This window comes from Numenius arquata, chromosome 6 (genome assembly GCF_964106895.1).
Source record: "Numenius arquata chromosome 6, bNumArq3.hap1.1, whole genome shotgun sequence".
NCBI lineage: Eukaryota > Metazoa > Chordata > Aves > Charadriiformes > Scolopacidae > Numenius > Numenius arquata.
In genome coordinates, this window is record NC_133581.1 from 53145455 (window position 1) to 53160443 (window position 14989).

General features: G+C 41.9%; 1 protein-coding gene across 2 annotated transcripts in view; it reads right to left on the minus strand.

The window, feature by feature from the left end:
• The window catches only part of PRKD1 (protein kinase D1), a 131148-nt gene extending 121049 nt beyond the window's left edge, over positions 1 to 10099 (minus strand). For both annotated transcript variants that reach the window (XM_074148529.1, XM_074148528.1), the window contains exon 1: positions 9911 to 10099. In XM_074148529.1, coding sequence (XP_074004630.1) covers positions 9911 to 10099 — 189 coding nt within the window. The remainder of the gene's footprint in view (positions 1 to 9910) is intronic.
• Between the last annotated feature and the right edge of the window lie 4890 nt (positions 10100 to 14989).

The following is a 14989-nucleotide window of genomic DNA, read 5'->3' on the forward strand; positions in this document are numbered from 1 at the left end:
CCTTAAAGAACTTAGTTCACATCAAGAACTAATTCAGCCCCAGAATACAGCTCAGAACCTCCTCAGTTCTGTGACAGTTGCCAAATAAAAGAAATCAAATGGAAGGAAGAAAGAGAAGGTTTACATTGGATGATCATTTAACCCAGATTAAGAACTGAAAGTCAAAACACTGGCATCTGTTTGTAGGTTTGAATACATGTGTTATTCTCTGGGTCAAGTACAGATGGCATAACAACAAAAAGTATGATCGTAAACACAGATTGAAGATAGACTAGAGATATGTTTCTAGATGTAAAGCACAAATATTTATTTTCCAATTTGATTTTACCACATTTTGTGCCTAACAATCGGATAGCTGGTTACCTGAACTCTTTCTGCTACAATGACTTATCAAGCTTCTTATGACAAACAGGCCAGCAAACATAGTCACATTAGAAAGATAACACACAGACAGCAAAGCTTAATTTTCCTTGGGAAAGAAGAAAAAAACATAGTCTAGAATCAAGAGGTCTCCTCCCTTCATCTAATCCACATACACACACAAGCACACACACAGACTCTTACCGGATTCTTTCAATTTTCACTCCACTTTCCCCCTCGCCTCCCCCCATATTCTTTGTGTAGGACAGACAACTCTTTCAGAAAAAAATGCAGTGAAAACTACGTGGGTTTGGAACTGGCCAGACTCCTACTCATATTCTACATATTTTGCTGCATCTCTTCTTTTTAGTGGTGGTCATAATAAATGTACCAGAACAAATGCATAAGTCCACACATACTGCAAATATCTCAAAGGTGGCATTTTATTATTTCGGTGTACAATTTTCACATTTTCCTAGATGCAGTTGATTTTGGGTGACAGTATGAAATCCTCAGACAGGTAACATCAGCATGTACAACATTAGATAGCATGGTCAGCACATCTAGAGTCACATCATGTAAACAGACAGCAAGCAAACCTGCAATGCAACCCTTTAAAGCAGATGCAGAGGGGGACCGAACTCCAGAGCAAAATGTGAATATTATTACAGCTAGACTGAAAACGGTGTCAATAACTCATACTGTTCTCCTTATCAGTGGGGTGACCCTTATCCTGTGGATCTAAACCACAATTTAAAAAGTTTAAATCGCATAAACAACCCTTTGTGGTCCAAGGATCTATGGGGCATTCGGGACTGTTTCAGTCTATATACAGACCCTAGCCTATACATTACATACATAATCTATTACGTACATAATTTACATACATAATCTATACATTACATAAGGACATACACTAGAATCATAGAATGGTTTGGGTTGGAAGGGACCTTAAAGATTATCTTGTTCCAAAACCCCTGCCATGGGCAGGGACGCCTCCCCTTGTCCTATCACTACACTCCCTGGTAAAGAGTCCCTCCCCAGCTTTCCTGCATATGCATATGGTGCTGCAAAGAAGGCGACCATGGTATACTTTACCATTATGGCCCACATACATTAGTAATTTCAATTTTTATGTAAAAGGATTTCTCAGGTGGTAGGAAGAAGATATGGCAGTATGAAAGATGCTGTTTTTAAGAATAAGCATCATAGGCAAACTGCCTTCCAGCCAGAATGTTGCTCCCAGTCCCAGCTGTGTCTTGTCTGTGCTTTTGCAACTGACAAGATGCTAACAAAAACTATTTCTAACACTTAAGAAAAAAAAAACACATTTCTCAAGGTTGACTTTTTTTTATAACTTGAAGAGAGAAGAAACAGAACATGCTTTTAGGCTGCACAGAACATGGTCAGATACATGGTTCTTTTAAAGTGCACAAGATAAAGGTTTAGAGCTGGCAACTGTGGTCATGATTTGCAGCTTCTCTTCGTATAGTTTTGTATTCCTTGTGCTTATAATTACATTGGAAAGACCTTTTTATGCCAACCACTAATAAAAGCCTCTAAATGCCTCTTTTCTTCTCTTAGAAAACAGCCAAAATCCAGATTAGATGAAGTAGGTTCATGTCTCTTACTTTTCAAAAACAGAATAAAATTTGTTATTTACTTAATTTTGATCAAAATAACCAGCTATATCATAACTCTGTTTCTGAACTGATTCTGACTACAGAAGAGGCACACACGGCAGACTGTGGCCATCTAAGAGAGACAATCACAATACCATTATACATTTAGCATGGTGGGAGAAGTGAAAGCATATGTTTTGACCAAGTTTTCCACAGCTGAAGAAGAAAACAGAATTACAAGGAACAAGCAAAAGGAACCCACAAATACACGGAGGAAGAGAAAGTAAGATACAGCCATATGCACTGAAATTTATGTCTAACTTTATGACTATGCCTATATCACTGTAATACGTACCACATTATAATGTAGAGGTAACAGTGTGGACACTACACTACCTTTCAAACCTTCACATGTTATTCCAGCAGAGAAAACTAGAAGAGGATTTAAAAAACAAAAATCTGCTGACTTCAAGTGCACTTTAAAAGTTCAACACAGATATGTACAAGTTATTTTAATCTTATACACAGTTTTTGAGTGACATCAAGTCTGTCATCATCTTAGACTGTCACATGGATAGAAATATTCAAAAGCAAAGAAAAGTCCCCAAAAGCAAGAGATCATTTAGCAGTACTAAAAGTCTTGTATGAGGAAGAAGAAAGCTGAAAGTCTGTCAAAGAAATCTGGTTTGCTCTGCAAAATCCTGAGCATTCACAGGGATACCACAAGCTGGGAAAATGTAAACAAGGTGACGTCTGGGCAGAGCACTAAGTTCACGCTGAGCATCCAAGCTTACCCCAGTGAGTGTCCCACCAGCCAAGCATAGAAAGGCATTGCATCAAAAGTCACCTCTAACAAAGTGGAAAGCACAATGAACATAAACAGGTATGGAAAGAAAATCCCTGTCAAAGATGGAGTAAAAGATATCTCAATGAAATGGGGAATATTTTTTTTTATTATTTTTTTATTTTTACTCTCATACAACCCACATTCTTTTGGAGTTAATGAGACATGATAACAAAATGCAGGTAGCCTTTCTAGTAGAACCTCTACCATCAACCCTGTGTAAGAAACGCTGAAATCTGACATTGGAAAATGAAACAATTATTTTACTGAAACACACACTAAAGCATATTTCAAATACATTCCAAAACTGACAATCTGACCTTATGCAAGAAGTATATGGTAGCTCCAGAAGACAACTGGAAAGAGAAATCCTCCTCTAAGCTGCAAGAGTCAAACGTAAGTCAATTGCTAGCACTGACTGAAGACAGGTACAGAGCGACACTGTTGTACTGCAAGGACTAATCAAATATTTCTAGAGAACAGATGGACCTGTAGCACTTGTTTCTGTATATAGAGGCAGAAACAAAACATTTCCCAGCAGCTGCAGAGCATTCAGAAATCTGCACTGGGAAGCTCAAATGAATTCACCTAAGCTTTGGATACACACCTGGGAGAGAGGTTTTATTTATATACTTAATTGCATCTGTATAACTGCAGCCGTATTACATATTATCAACATAAACCTGTCTGAACTCAACCAGAGGGCAAAGTCAAGAAGTTAGTGATGGCCTGTAGCATTGTACAGAAGTGATTTCAAAAAAAAAAAAAAACCAAAACAAAACAAACAATGCATGTGCTTATCACAAGTTGCTGGAGATAGATAACTCTCAGTCTCACTGCACCTAATTTGTCTTTATCAGCTGTAATTTTTAATTTCACATAGCCATATCTTAAAAATTCCACAGATGTCCTTAAAATAACTGCTAGCATAGAGTCACTAAAAAAAACCCCACAAACATACATTTGGCAAAACTTTTTAATCAAAATAATTTCATATACAAAATACATTTGGTTTCTTATTTTTACTGTAACAATATACAGACTTAAAGAAGTGTGCTTGTTTTCTTGCAGGTAACCACAGTGTAACACACATGGTAACCATATTGCCAGATTTCTCCAAATACATTAAAAAAAAAATAAATCTAGATAGCAAGAGCAAACAGGTTTGGATGTTTGTGAGGGATTTCCAGAAATCATGGGAAAATACGTGTGGACAAAGTCTGCGCAAGTCTGTGCAGGGATTTCACAAATAATCCACAGCACAGATCACTTGAGTACAAGCAGTAAATCCAACACACCTTCAGGATGCACTGGGCTTACTGTGCGTTCTCAGGTCATCTGTGTGGTTACGGCCAGGAAGCCTTGTATTGGACAGATAGACCTCGGGTATTTCAAACTCACTGAGTTTGACTCACGTGTCATACAACGTCCACATATATACTTCTATCTGGGAACTTCACTAATAAATTCCATCCTTTCTCTGTCAATAGAGCTTCATCTCATCGATAATGAGAAGCATCTCATATGCTGATTTACCTTTTACTTTTTTAAAATCATTATGGAAATTATGTATTTCCTGGAGGAACCATCAGTAGGACTAACACAAGATCAACACAAGGCTATTATAATTCCTTTAAAAATTAAAATGTCAACTGCTTTGGTTACAAGCCTGTCCCTGATCCAAAGCTGCATCTTATTTTTTATTCTGTAAGAATTCATTTGATAGCCTTTAATCTCTGACAAAGAATATCTCAAATGCTTTAGATAAGTTTGTGGCAATAGACACATTTTCGTTACCTGGCTCATGAACAGGATAGATAACAGTTACCATTTCTTAAAAACCCCACAGTTTCTTTAAACAAATTCAGACTTACTCCCTTTCATCTAAATTATGCTTTGCCTAGTGTTTTCTCACACATGCTCCAAAAGTAATTTTAACTAATCTACAAACTACTGTTACATACATTGACTTACAGTTTCCAGGGTGGAGAATAATAAATGTAAAGTCAATAAAAGATTAAACAGTAAATATCAAAAGTCTCACTTCAGTTTATAAGAGTGAGATTATTAGAAAAGTACTTTCACTTTTGGAATATGTTTATATGCATAATGACAAGGCACCTCGCATTCCTCAAATGAAATTTAACAACCTGGTGTTTTCACAACACAGGCAGAAGAAAGCATTCCATGCAGGGACAGACTTACTTTGGGGAAAAAAGTTTAACATTTTGTTACCAGTGTACAGCAGGTAAAGACTCCATAAGAATGTAACTTTAAGAGACAAACAGCACATCTGTACTAACTTTTCCAGAACATATGAAGTCTGTGGCTACAGCCAAAAATGTAGTGAATATATGAAATGCCTACAACCGTGTGTTTGATTGAAGGTATATGAGTTTGGGTCAGCATAGTGGAAGCCTGTCACAGTTTCTCTGTTTATCCCGAGGCTAAAAATCCTTCTTTCTAGTATACTATTTACCCTGAGTCCCTATCCCACTCCAAAGGAAATGATTTCATTACCACCAGGCTCTTGTTTATTTTAAGAGAGTTAGTAGATTGGGAGATGGAGGGTAAGAAGGGGAGGAGGAAAAAAAATAAAAATACCTGATCCATATAAACAAACCCATATGTTTTCCATGGCTGCTTGAAAACTCTTGCAGGAAAGGTTAAGCATATTTTCATGTCAACCTTTAGAAAAGCTCCTTTCTCCACTCAGACCACCAGTTTGGAGATTTTGGCCTGAGAAAACAAAACTAAGGTTATTTTGGTTTTCCTATTTTATTTATTTAAGAATAAGTTAGATTTCTTTTACCAAGGACAACCAGAAGCGTAAGTGGATGCCCACCTGTTCCTGAATGCATTCAGTTTGATTCTCAGGAATGTTTTTTAAAGGCTTGATTTGTGACAATTCTCCTAATTTAACACTGAATACCTTCCATAAAGATGAATCTGGGCACAGTATTCCAGCTGCAGTATGCCTTTTGAACCACCTTTTCATTACTTTTCTTTTTGCCCTTCCCCTTCCCGAAATGGTCTACTTTTTGTTTATTACTTCTTTTTTTCCTACTGTGAAATTTCAGAATTATCCAAACCAGTGAACCATCCACAACACTACTTTTATAAATCAGTCTGTACTACACATGGCCTACGCAGATCAATTTTTGCTTCCTCTGTTTCAGATCAAATTTTGTTTCTTGTATTTGTTGTCTGTGTTTCCTATTCCTTGTAACTCCTCTGCCTTCAAATGCCGAAGGCATAGCCAACATCTGATCTTAGTGGCTGGCCTAAGGGCTATTTTATAAAACCCACATTCTCCAATCAAATAACATTCCATCATGTATTTACTTGAGAACTCAAAAGTTTTCAAACCTTGGCAATGCCACCGCAGTAGTCCAACACATCGCATGCGAGGTATAAGGATGACAAAGAATTTCAACAAATATAAAATATAAATAATAACTATTTTCCCCCTTGAATTAAAATGTAGGCATTTCTATAAAATTTTTTTATAAAGATTCCTTCCTTTATCTTTCACTAGTAAAAAGAAAGTCTTTCCAGACAATTAAAAATATGCCACGTCCTTACTTAGTGAGCTTTGCGTTATACTTTTGCCCTGGAGAAGTGGTTCTATTGTGTGCAGCTAACCCAAAAAGGGCAGTAATTCAAACTATTTATCTTCAGAAAACAAAAATTGTATTTTACAATATCCTCCCAATGTTCTTGTGGGGGAGTTAGCCTAGAAGTCAAACACTGACACATATTTTGCAGTTGATCCTCATTTCTTGTCAACCACATCATCATTTAAACACTAAAATTCCTTTTCAACTGAAGAAAAAATAGCCCCACATGAACAGGTCTCAAGGTTTTCATGTCCCTGGTTCTAAAAAGACAAACAAAATACACAAACTCAAAGGAATCACATTTTTTTTGTCTTCAGAGCAGTTCTTAACAGATTTAAATGTGTTTGAATTTATGCCTGAAACCAGTACATACCATTTAATTAAAGATTTGTTAAGAAAGTTTCCATACAGTTATGTCAGGATGAAATTCCTAAAAGAAGGCCTCTCATGGACGACAGAGAAAAAACACACTTTCCTCATTCTATTTTGCACATCATATGCATTAGATTATTAATGAAATTATACTCTCTACCAAAATTAAAAACCTAACTTTTGCACTTCAGATGCTGTTTAAAGTCCACTAGCATTTGCATAAATATATGCAAATACATGTTTATATCTAAATATAAACTTCTAATTATACATAGAAATAACAGTTTTACATATGTGGATGCACATGTGTATTATTTATATATAAATCCACCATATAAAGACACGGAAATATGATGGGTTTATACATAAACACACATACATACACAAATACATCTATACACACACACATCCCCTATATTAACAACATACTCAGGCCTAAATATGCTCTACTCTATGAACTTTGACAAGCTTAGTTCAATTTAACATAAATTTTGAGCAGTACTAAATTAAGTCGGTGTATAAATCTGGGCAGAATAAGGGTCATAAATATCTTGACTCAGGTATACCCACATTACCATGGAAGAGGCTCTCTATAAACAGATCATCTGACTGATACTGAAGAGAATTTGGCACAATCCTAAAAATAAAGTTATGCACAAGAGGACTGCTTAAATATTTAATAGCACACCACAGAGTTGATTTTAGCAGTCTAACACAATAGCCAAAGAGAAAAACAAAATCACGTTTTCTCATGCTTATATACTGCTTAAACAAACAACCCAGACCAGAGACTTTGGGACAAAACTGTTACCTGGTAGGCTGCTACTTTACAGACCCAAAGAAACTTGAAAACAGTGTGAGATTTCAATAAATATTCTCTACATTATAGTCTCCTGCTTGATGGTGATAAGCAAATACGTCTTCCTCATAAAATCAAGAGTGAGCAACGTTTCAAATCATTTCAATAGAAGAGAAAATCTGTACCACACACAAAGTTACCTCACAACAATTCTAGATACCAGGTAATTTTTTTGAAGAGAGGGTCTCTGCCAGTATGCCGAGTTACTTTGTTACCATCCCGTCAAGTTCAGGGAAAGGACAAGCCTTAGCGAAGTCATGTATACAGACATAGTGGCAGGTTTAAGCTTAAAACAAAGATTCTGAAGACTAAACATACAAATTTATCTGTAGAGCAGTGGAGGTAGAGGCCACCACCTAAAAAGAAAGAGAAAACAAATCCAAAGTCTATCACTCTTCCAATTTTCCCTTTCTTTGAGCCACTTCCTTCTCAACACCCTTGGAAAAGCAGATATCTGGGTTCTGAGAAACCGTGACTAGAAGAGAGTTCCTCACTTAAGTGTGTTCTGCAGAAAAGAAGCTAAACGATGCTCTCTTGTAATTAGGAAACTACAACAAATTAAAGCATTCAAAATTTTTATGTCAGTACTTATTCAAATAGATCTGACTGAGCACAAGCCAACGCATTTAGTTTTCTTTAGACAACGGTACATTGTTAGGAAATTAAGATTACACTCAAGTTTATAGCAAACCCATTAAATTAATAAACTACTCAAGCACACATTAGAAATACATGTAACATTCTTAACAGTTTCATTATTGCTGGCAGAATAACTTTCAAATGGTGAAATGTTAAAAGTATTTGTGTCTGACATATGTGACCAAGTAACAAGTTTTGGCCTAGCTTTGAAAGCAAATATGCCTAAACAAAAGGGTATGACTTTCTTCAGAATTAAGTTTAGTAAAGGAGGTAACCATTTCTTAAACTCAGAAAACCACAAAATTTAGAAATGAAGATGCCTATTTCATACTTCTTTTGCAAACATTTCATCAGTTGCTCTTCAAAAAACCGGAAATGCCACTATTTAGTTAAGTTCAGATTGATGGGATGTCCAGACATAAACCAAGGCTATAAGCTATCAACTTGAATAAATAAATAAATCTCTGCCTGAAATTATTTTTCCTCAGTAAAAACAAGGGGGGGAAAGCCCAACTTTTTCCATTACGACCATCCTGAATATTTAGTTTACATTTGGTTTTTTGTCTTTTTTAATCATTATGATACTTTTCTGTGGGTCTTTCACACAGTAAACACTGATACAGTAAAACTTTATTTTAGCATAACACCACCATTGTCAAAACACAGATAAAGGTCCAGACGCAAGCGAGATGAATTTCGGCGTGTTGCGCCAATTTTAGCGGACTCCTGGCGAACTGCGCCCGGCGATGCTACCGTGTCCGAGGAGCAGCGGCGAGTGCCACCCCCGCAGGCGGCGCCACCACCGTTGTCGCCGGGGCCAGCGCGGCAGCCGCTCCCCGCCCTCCCGCCGAGTGACCCACCGCCGCCCGCAGCCCAGCGGCTGCCAGCCGGGGCTGGCTCAGCCCCCGCTCCGGTCCCGCGGCCACCTGCCAGCTCCCGGGGCTGGCACCCAGCGCCGGCCCGCACCGCGGACCCCTCGCCCCCCGCCCCGGCCCCGCCGCGCTGCCCGGCACCGGGAAGGCGTGCGAAGCGCTGGGCGCCGCTTTGAATCCTGGGGCTCTCGAGGTTGGTTTTTTCCTTGTTGCTGTTTGCCTTTTTTTTTTTTTTTTTTTTTTCAGTGGAAAGTTTCCTCTCCCAGCGGAGGCCGGGACAACGCGCAAACTGCCCCAGGGCGCCGCGCTGCCATCACAGCTGACAGGTTTCTGCTCCCCCCCCCCCGCCCCTCCTTCCGCAGCATTAAAAAGCAGGCAGACAGATCCGGCTGGGGGTTGTTTTTAATAACAGCTATTAGTACAGCTAATTGCATCTACTGCCAACAAAATAAAAGTCAAACTCGCATGCGAGCATCCCGCACGGAGCCTCCTCGGCACCGGGGCAGGGGGGGCGGGGGGATGGCGGCAGAGGAAGAGCGGGGGGCCGGGGTGAGGGAAGCGGGGCCGGCGGCAGAGGAGGAGAGGCGCAGTAAAGTTGCGATCGGTCTCATTAGCCCCGGAGCCGGGGAGAGGAAAGTTTACAGCCACCATCAGCGCCAGCGGGCCGCGGGGTCCGGGGGGGGGGCGGTGGAAGGGGGGACGGTGGAGGGTTTTCTTCTTACCTTCTGGTCGACGATGGAGCAAGCCATTTCCCGGACGTGTGCGAGGCTGAAGTCCCCCGAGGAGTCCTGCAGCAGCAGGACCGGCTCCCGGCTCAGCCCGATCTGGAGGTGGAAGGCGACGCCGCCGCCGGCAGCAGCCCCCAGCGGCGGCAGCGGGCTGGGCGACCGGATCAGCGGAGGGGCGCTCATCGAAAACTTCCCGCCGGAGCCGAGGGGTCAGGGACGGGGAGAGACGGGCGCCGCGGCGAAAAGTTTGCGGCCGCCCCGGAGGCGCCGGGCGAGTTCCCCCGCGAAGTTTCAGGGAAGTCCCCGCCGAGCTCCTCCCGGGTTGAAAATGGCGAGGGGGGGGGTGTTGAGGGAGGAGGGGGGGCGGAGGACCGGGGAGGATGCAGACAGGAAAAGGCGGCGAGAGAGACGCGCAGGGCGAGGGGGGGAGCCCGGCCCAGCGCCGCCGAGGTGGTGCCGCCGCTCCGGCTGTTGGCGCTGTGCGGGGGCGGGACGGGCCGCGCCCTCCGCCGGGACGGGCCCGCCGCCCAGCTGGGCCGGGCCGGGCTTTGCCGCGCCGCTCCGCCACCAAACGGCGGCCGCGTCCCGACAGGCGGCAGAGGCCGCCCGGGGCCGCCCAGCCCAGTCAGCGCCCACTGGTTCCCTCCGCCCGCGGCGGGGCTTCGCCTCAGCCGCCTCTGGTCTCCCCACCCTTCCCAGTCAGCGGGCTGGGGTGCTGGGGAGGGAAGAGCCTCCCCTTGCCTGGCCACCCCCGCCGGGTAGTACCTCAGAGCCGCCTTCACCTCTGCCTTGCACCGTCCTCTGCGCCCTCCTGGGCCGCAGGTGGAGGCAGCGCCTGAGAAGAGCCGGGGTTTTCCCTCGCTGGCGGGCAGCACGGTGGCCTCTCCCGGGCAGGGCAGCAAGAAGTGCCCGGGGAGCGGGAGCTGCGGCCTGGCCTCGGCCGGCACCGTGCCGCCTCCTCCGGCAGCCCGCCAAGGTTTTGGGGAAAGAACAAGGGGTATCTCGCACCCATCTCTTCCCGAAAGCAGCTTCCAGCGTCAGGTACGGTCTGTGCTGAGGAGGAGCTCGCTGCCACTGAAAACCGGGATGAGTGTCTGTGCCTGGGATGGGTGCGAGCCTCGTCAGTTGGCGCAAGCAGCACCGATGGCGGGCAGTCTGAAAAGTCCATCCCTCATATCCACTTGGAAATCTGTGAAGGCAACAGAAACGTGAGCAGAGAAAGTCGTAAGCTATTCATATGGCAGCTGTAAGGATGGCGGTACTAAGCGTACGTTTGTAGTGTGGTGGTTGATCGAATTTACAACCTGTTTATTTACAAACTTCTTCTTTTTTGACCAAACGTACAGCTGCAGTGTTGTTTCATTTTGATCAGCTGTCTTATTAGGACCCATTTTACTATTGTCAGCTTGTTTCCCACCTGGGATTTGCACACACACAGCACCTTACTGTCTATATAATTTTTGAATGCCTTTATTCTTTGATGAATTTCTTTGGAAATTGTTGCATTTTAATCTCCACCTTCTGCAGACTACCAAATCTGCTGAAAGTGTCAGTCTCTAGAATGAGATGATTACTAGTCCCACTTAGTAGAGTTTTTCTTATTACATGAGGTGTATTAATCCTCTTCAACCATCTTCTTTGGCTTTGCTGTTGAAAACCAAACTTAATTTTGCTGTTGTCTGTAGTATTTCCTTAGGAATGAATGTTTCAGTCTGGTAGTGCACCCTGGCTGTGCTAGTTAGTGTTGTGATGGGGTCTTCCCTAACATATACTAAACATTTTGGTGCTTGGATATTTTGGAGCTCCCAGGTCAAAGCCTGCTGAGACGTTACAACTACTTCCAGCTTCCCGTCATGCCACAGCCCAGCCAGCTTCTCTATACAGGAGTCAGCACAGGAGAGCTGTGAGGTCCGGTGTGAATCTGTAGCAGAAAGGGCATGTGAGGTCCAGGTGCCATCCCTGAATGCCTGTCATAAGTTCAAATGCGAATGCAGGGCCAGAGCCAGTGGTGGGTTCCCTGTCGTTCCTACTTCTCCCCTGTTGAAAGAAGTGTACTAGAAGATCCTGCAGCCTTGCTTTGTTGTTCAGGTGATCCTTGAATGCAGTAAATTGTTATAAATGTCATCAACTACTCTGAGTGCTTCTTCCTTACAGCTCACTGTGGCAAAAGCAGATGTGGCTCTGATGGCATTAGGGGTGATGAGTTGTCCCCCTCTCTCCTGCTCTTTCCATATTTAATTATTGGGTCACATAAGAGCAGTTCACAACATGAGTTACGTGGTGACATTTGCTTTCAAGGGAAAGAGTGGAAAAATTACAGCTGTATATGACCTTAGTTACTATACACTGTGTTACAGCTCTTTTGCAACTTTTAAAATAACCAAAGAGGGGAGGTAGCAGTAGCAATGCTCAGAATTATATATTCTTGTTTTTTTCACCTATGTGAAATCTAGTGATAGAGTTCATAGGTTGTGACTCATCCACAGATCCACATCCTCTGTGCAGACACAGGCACAAGTTTTTTTTCAAACAGAAAGATTGCCATGTTTTTAACAAGTTGTAGGTTCCTGAGTTGTTTGAGTAGCGTACTGGCCATGTTGAATACACCTTTGTAATTGGAATAGATGAGGGCAGGACTTTTTCAATGCTGTGTAAGCCAGTCATATACAAATGCTATTTATAAAAGGATTCAGTGAAGTCACATGATGTGATCCTGATTACAACCTGGCCTGTTGTACTGACTGAAATGTCATCTATTTCATGATCCTTCCAGATGGGAGAATTATTGTGCTGATGCCAGGAAGGGGAAAAGACCATCCACAGCAGCCTGTTCTCTTCCCTGTGACCTGATAAAGTGTGCGTGTCTGCTTGAGCCAATCTGTACTTGCACAGTTGGAAAAAGCGCTGGAAGTTTAGGTTTCACTGCACCTGTACAGCTCAATTAAGCAGTATGTGAACTGCCACATGAACTTGAAGAGGGAAAAAATGAGTTTGCCACGCATGGCTGCACACTTTATGCATCTAACTACGTACAGGAAGAGGGCAGTCAGCCCAGGATGTCACTGTAACATCACATTATGAAAACCTCTCCCAGCTGCCCCCAAGGTACGGTTGCTGTAATGTTACTTCTAATTACTCTGTATTACTACAGCATGAAGGGTGACTAGTGCTCTCTGTATGTCCTCGTGGATTGTGTACTTGACTCCCTGCTTGGATGCCTTTCTGAAACAGTTATCTTTCTTCTTTTCTTTCAGCTTACTACATTGTATAGACAGAATTCTGGGAATAAGAAACATCCCCTTCATGAAGTTTTTGTTGCTTTCTGCTTTTCTCTATCTGTGATGTCACTGGTCCTTTTTGAACAGCCAGTTATCCATTTGTCTTTCTGCTCTTTAACACAAGAGATTATATGGTACATCTGTTTTAATTAAAAAAAAAATCAAACACCTGGCAAAGAATAATGCAGGATATCCCTGAACAACGGAGATATTCTATATGGCAGTTTCTTTGACGTAGATGGTGTTAGTTTTTAGGTCAAAGTTGTTGACCTAAAATTTAGTTCTGATACGTTTATGTAGAGAGTAGAACACAGGTGATTACGATGAGATTATTATTACTGGTTTTGTGAGGTGCATAGTGGAATATCATGTCTAGTTCTAGGGTCAGTATTTTGAAAAATAGGTTGCTTGGCAGTGTACTCAATAGTATAGTGTATCTTTGCAAGGAGAAAAGAATAGGGCTAAAGCAGTAAGAAGCAGCAGTCTCTGGAAGCCGGATAGAAAGTGAGACTGGAAATAAAGCTCAAGTTTTAACCATGAAAATGGTTAATCTTTAGAATGAATAAGCAAAGAAAGTGACAGATAGTCTAAATCTGAAAACTTTAAAAAAGGTTAAGAGTTTACTCAAACATAAGTTTTTCGGCAGTGGTGACTTCTTTGTTTCCCAAGGTCAGAGTGGAAGATAATTGCCTTTAGCTGTTTATGTTCTTAATGGGATCCAAAAAAGACCGGCAGATTTTATCATCTGTGACAGCACACGTGAATTCGAAGATGTGAAGATAGTCATCTTTCTTTCTCCCTTCAAAGAAATGTATCTTTTCTACCTCAGAAGGAAGGCATCATCTGTGCAGGAAGAAAGTGAGTTGGCATAAGCCCTTTGTTCCATAGGTCACTTCCACTTGTTCACATCTGCTGGACTCCATAGGCTGTTCCACGTAGAGCAGGGGCCTGTGGAAGAGGGACTTTTCCAAGCCACTGATGAAGACAGCAACAGCTTTTCATCCTTGAAAATTTAGACCTTCAACTGACAACAACAGTTTAAGTGTTAAAGTAGGCAAAGACAGGTTTTGTTGCTGAATCAGGCCAATACCCATTTTTGCGTGGTAGAACCACTGCTTCCCTTGTATCACAGATTCCTGAACCACAAAGACACCTCTAGGCTTACTGCTTTGGTCAGGCATCCCAATGCCATTTTTTCAAACAGTCCAGTTTCTTGGCATATTGACTTACATCCAGAGCACAGTCCACTGTAAGCTCCAGATCTCTTCCTGCTAAATGATTATTTTGTTCCTGTTTCTTTATATCTGCAGTTGATTATTTCTGCACAAGCATCCTACATTGCACATATCTGTATAGAAACCCATCCTATTTTTCCAGGCCATTACACTAATTTGTCAAGATCATTTGAATTCTAATCACAACTGCTTGCATGTCATTTGCAGTCTGTCTCCTTTTTGTTTAAAAGGCATGGTCATTATTCAAATAATTAGTAAAGGACTGAATAAAATAGGACTCCCACGGAATTCCATCACACCCATATTCTTTGAGTGTTATAACCCAACTAGTTTTTTGTCCACTTTATAATATTTTGTTCCCTGAGATTTTCCCTATTTTTTCTTCCCTGAATTGCTCTGTTTGCTCAGAAGAATGGCTTGTGAGACTGTGAAAATCCACATCAGTCTGAATACATCACACCTATTGCTTATGCTCTGTAATAGGAGGAAATTTGATTAGTTTGGCATGATTTGTCTTTTACAGCAAATTAGTGCTGGCCTGATACTGATCTCACTCTTGT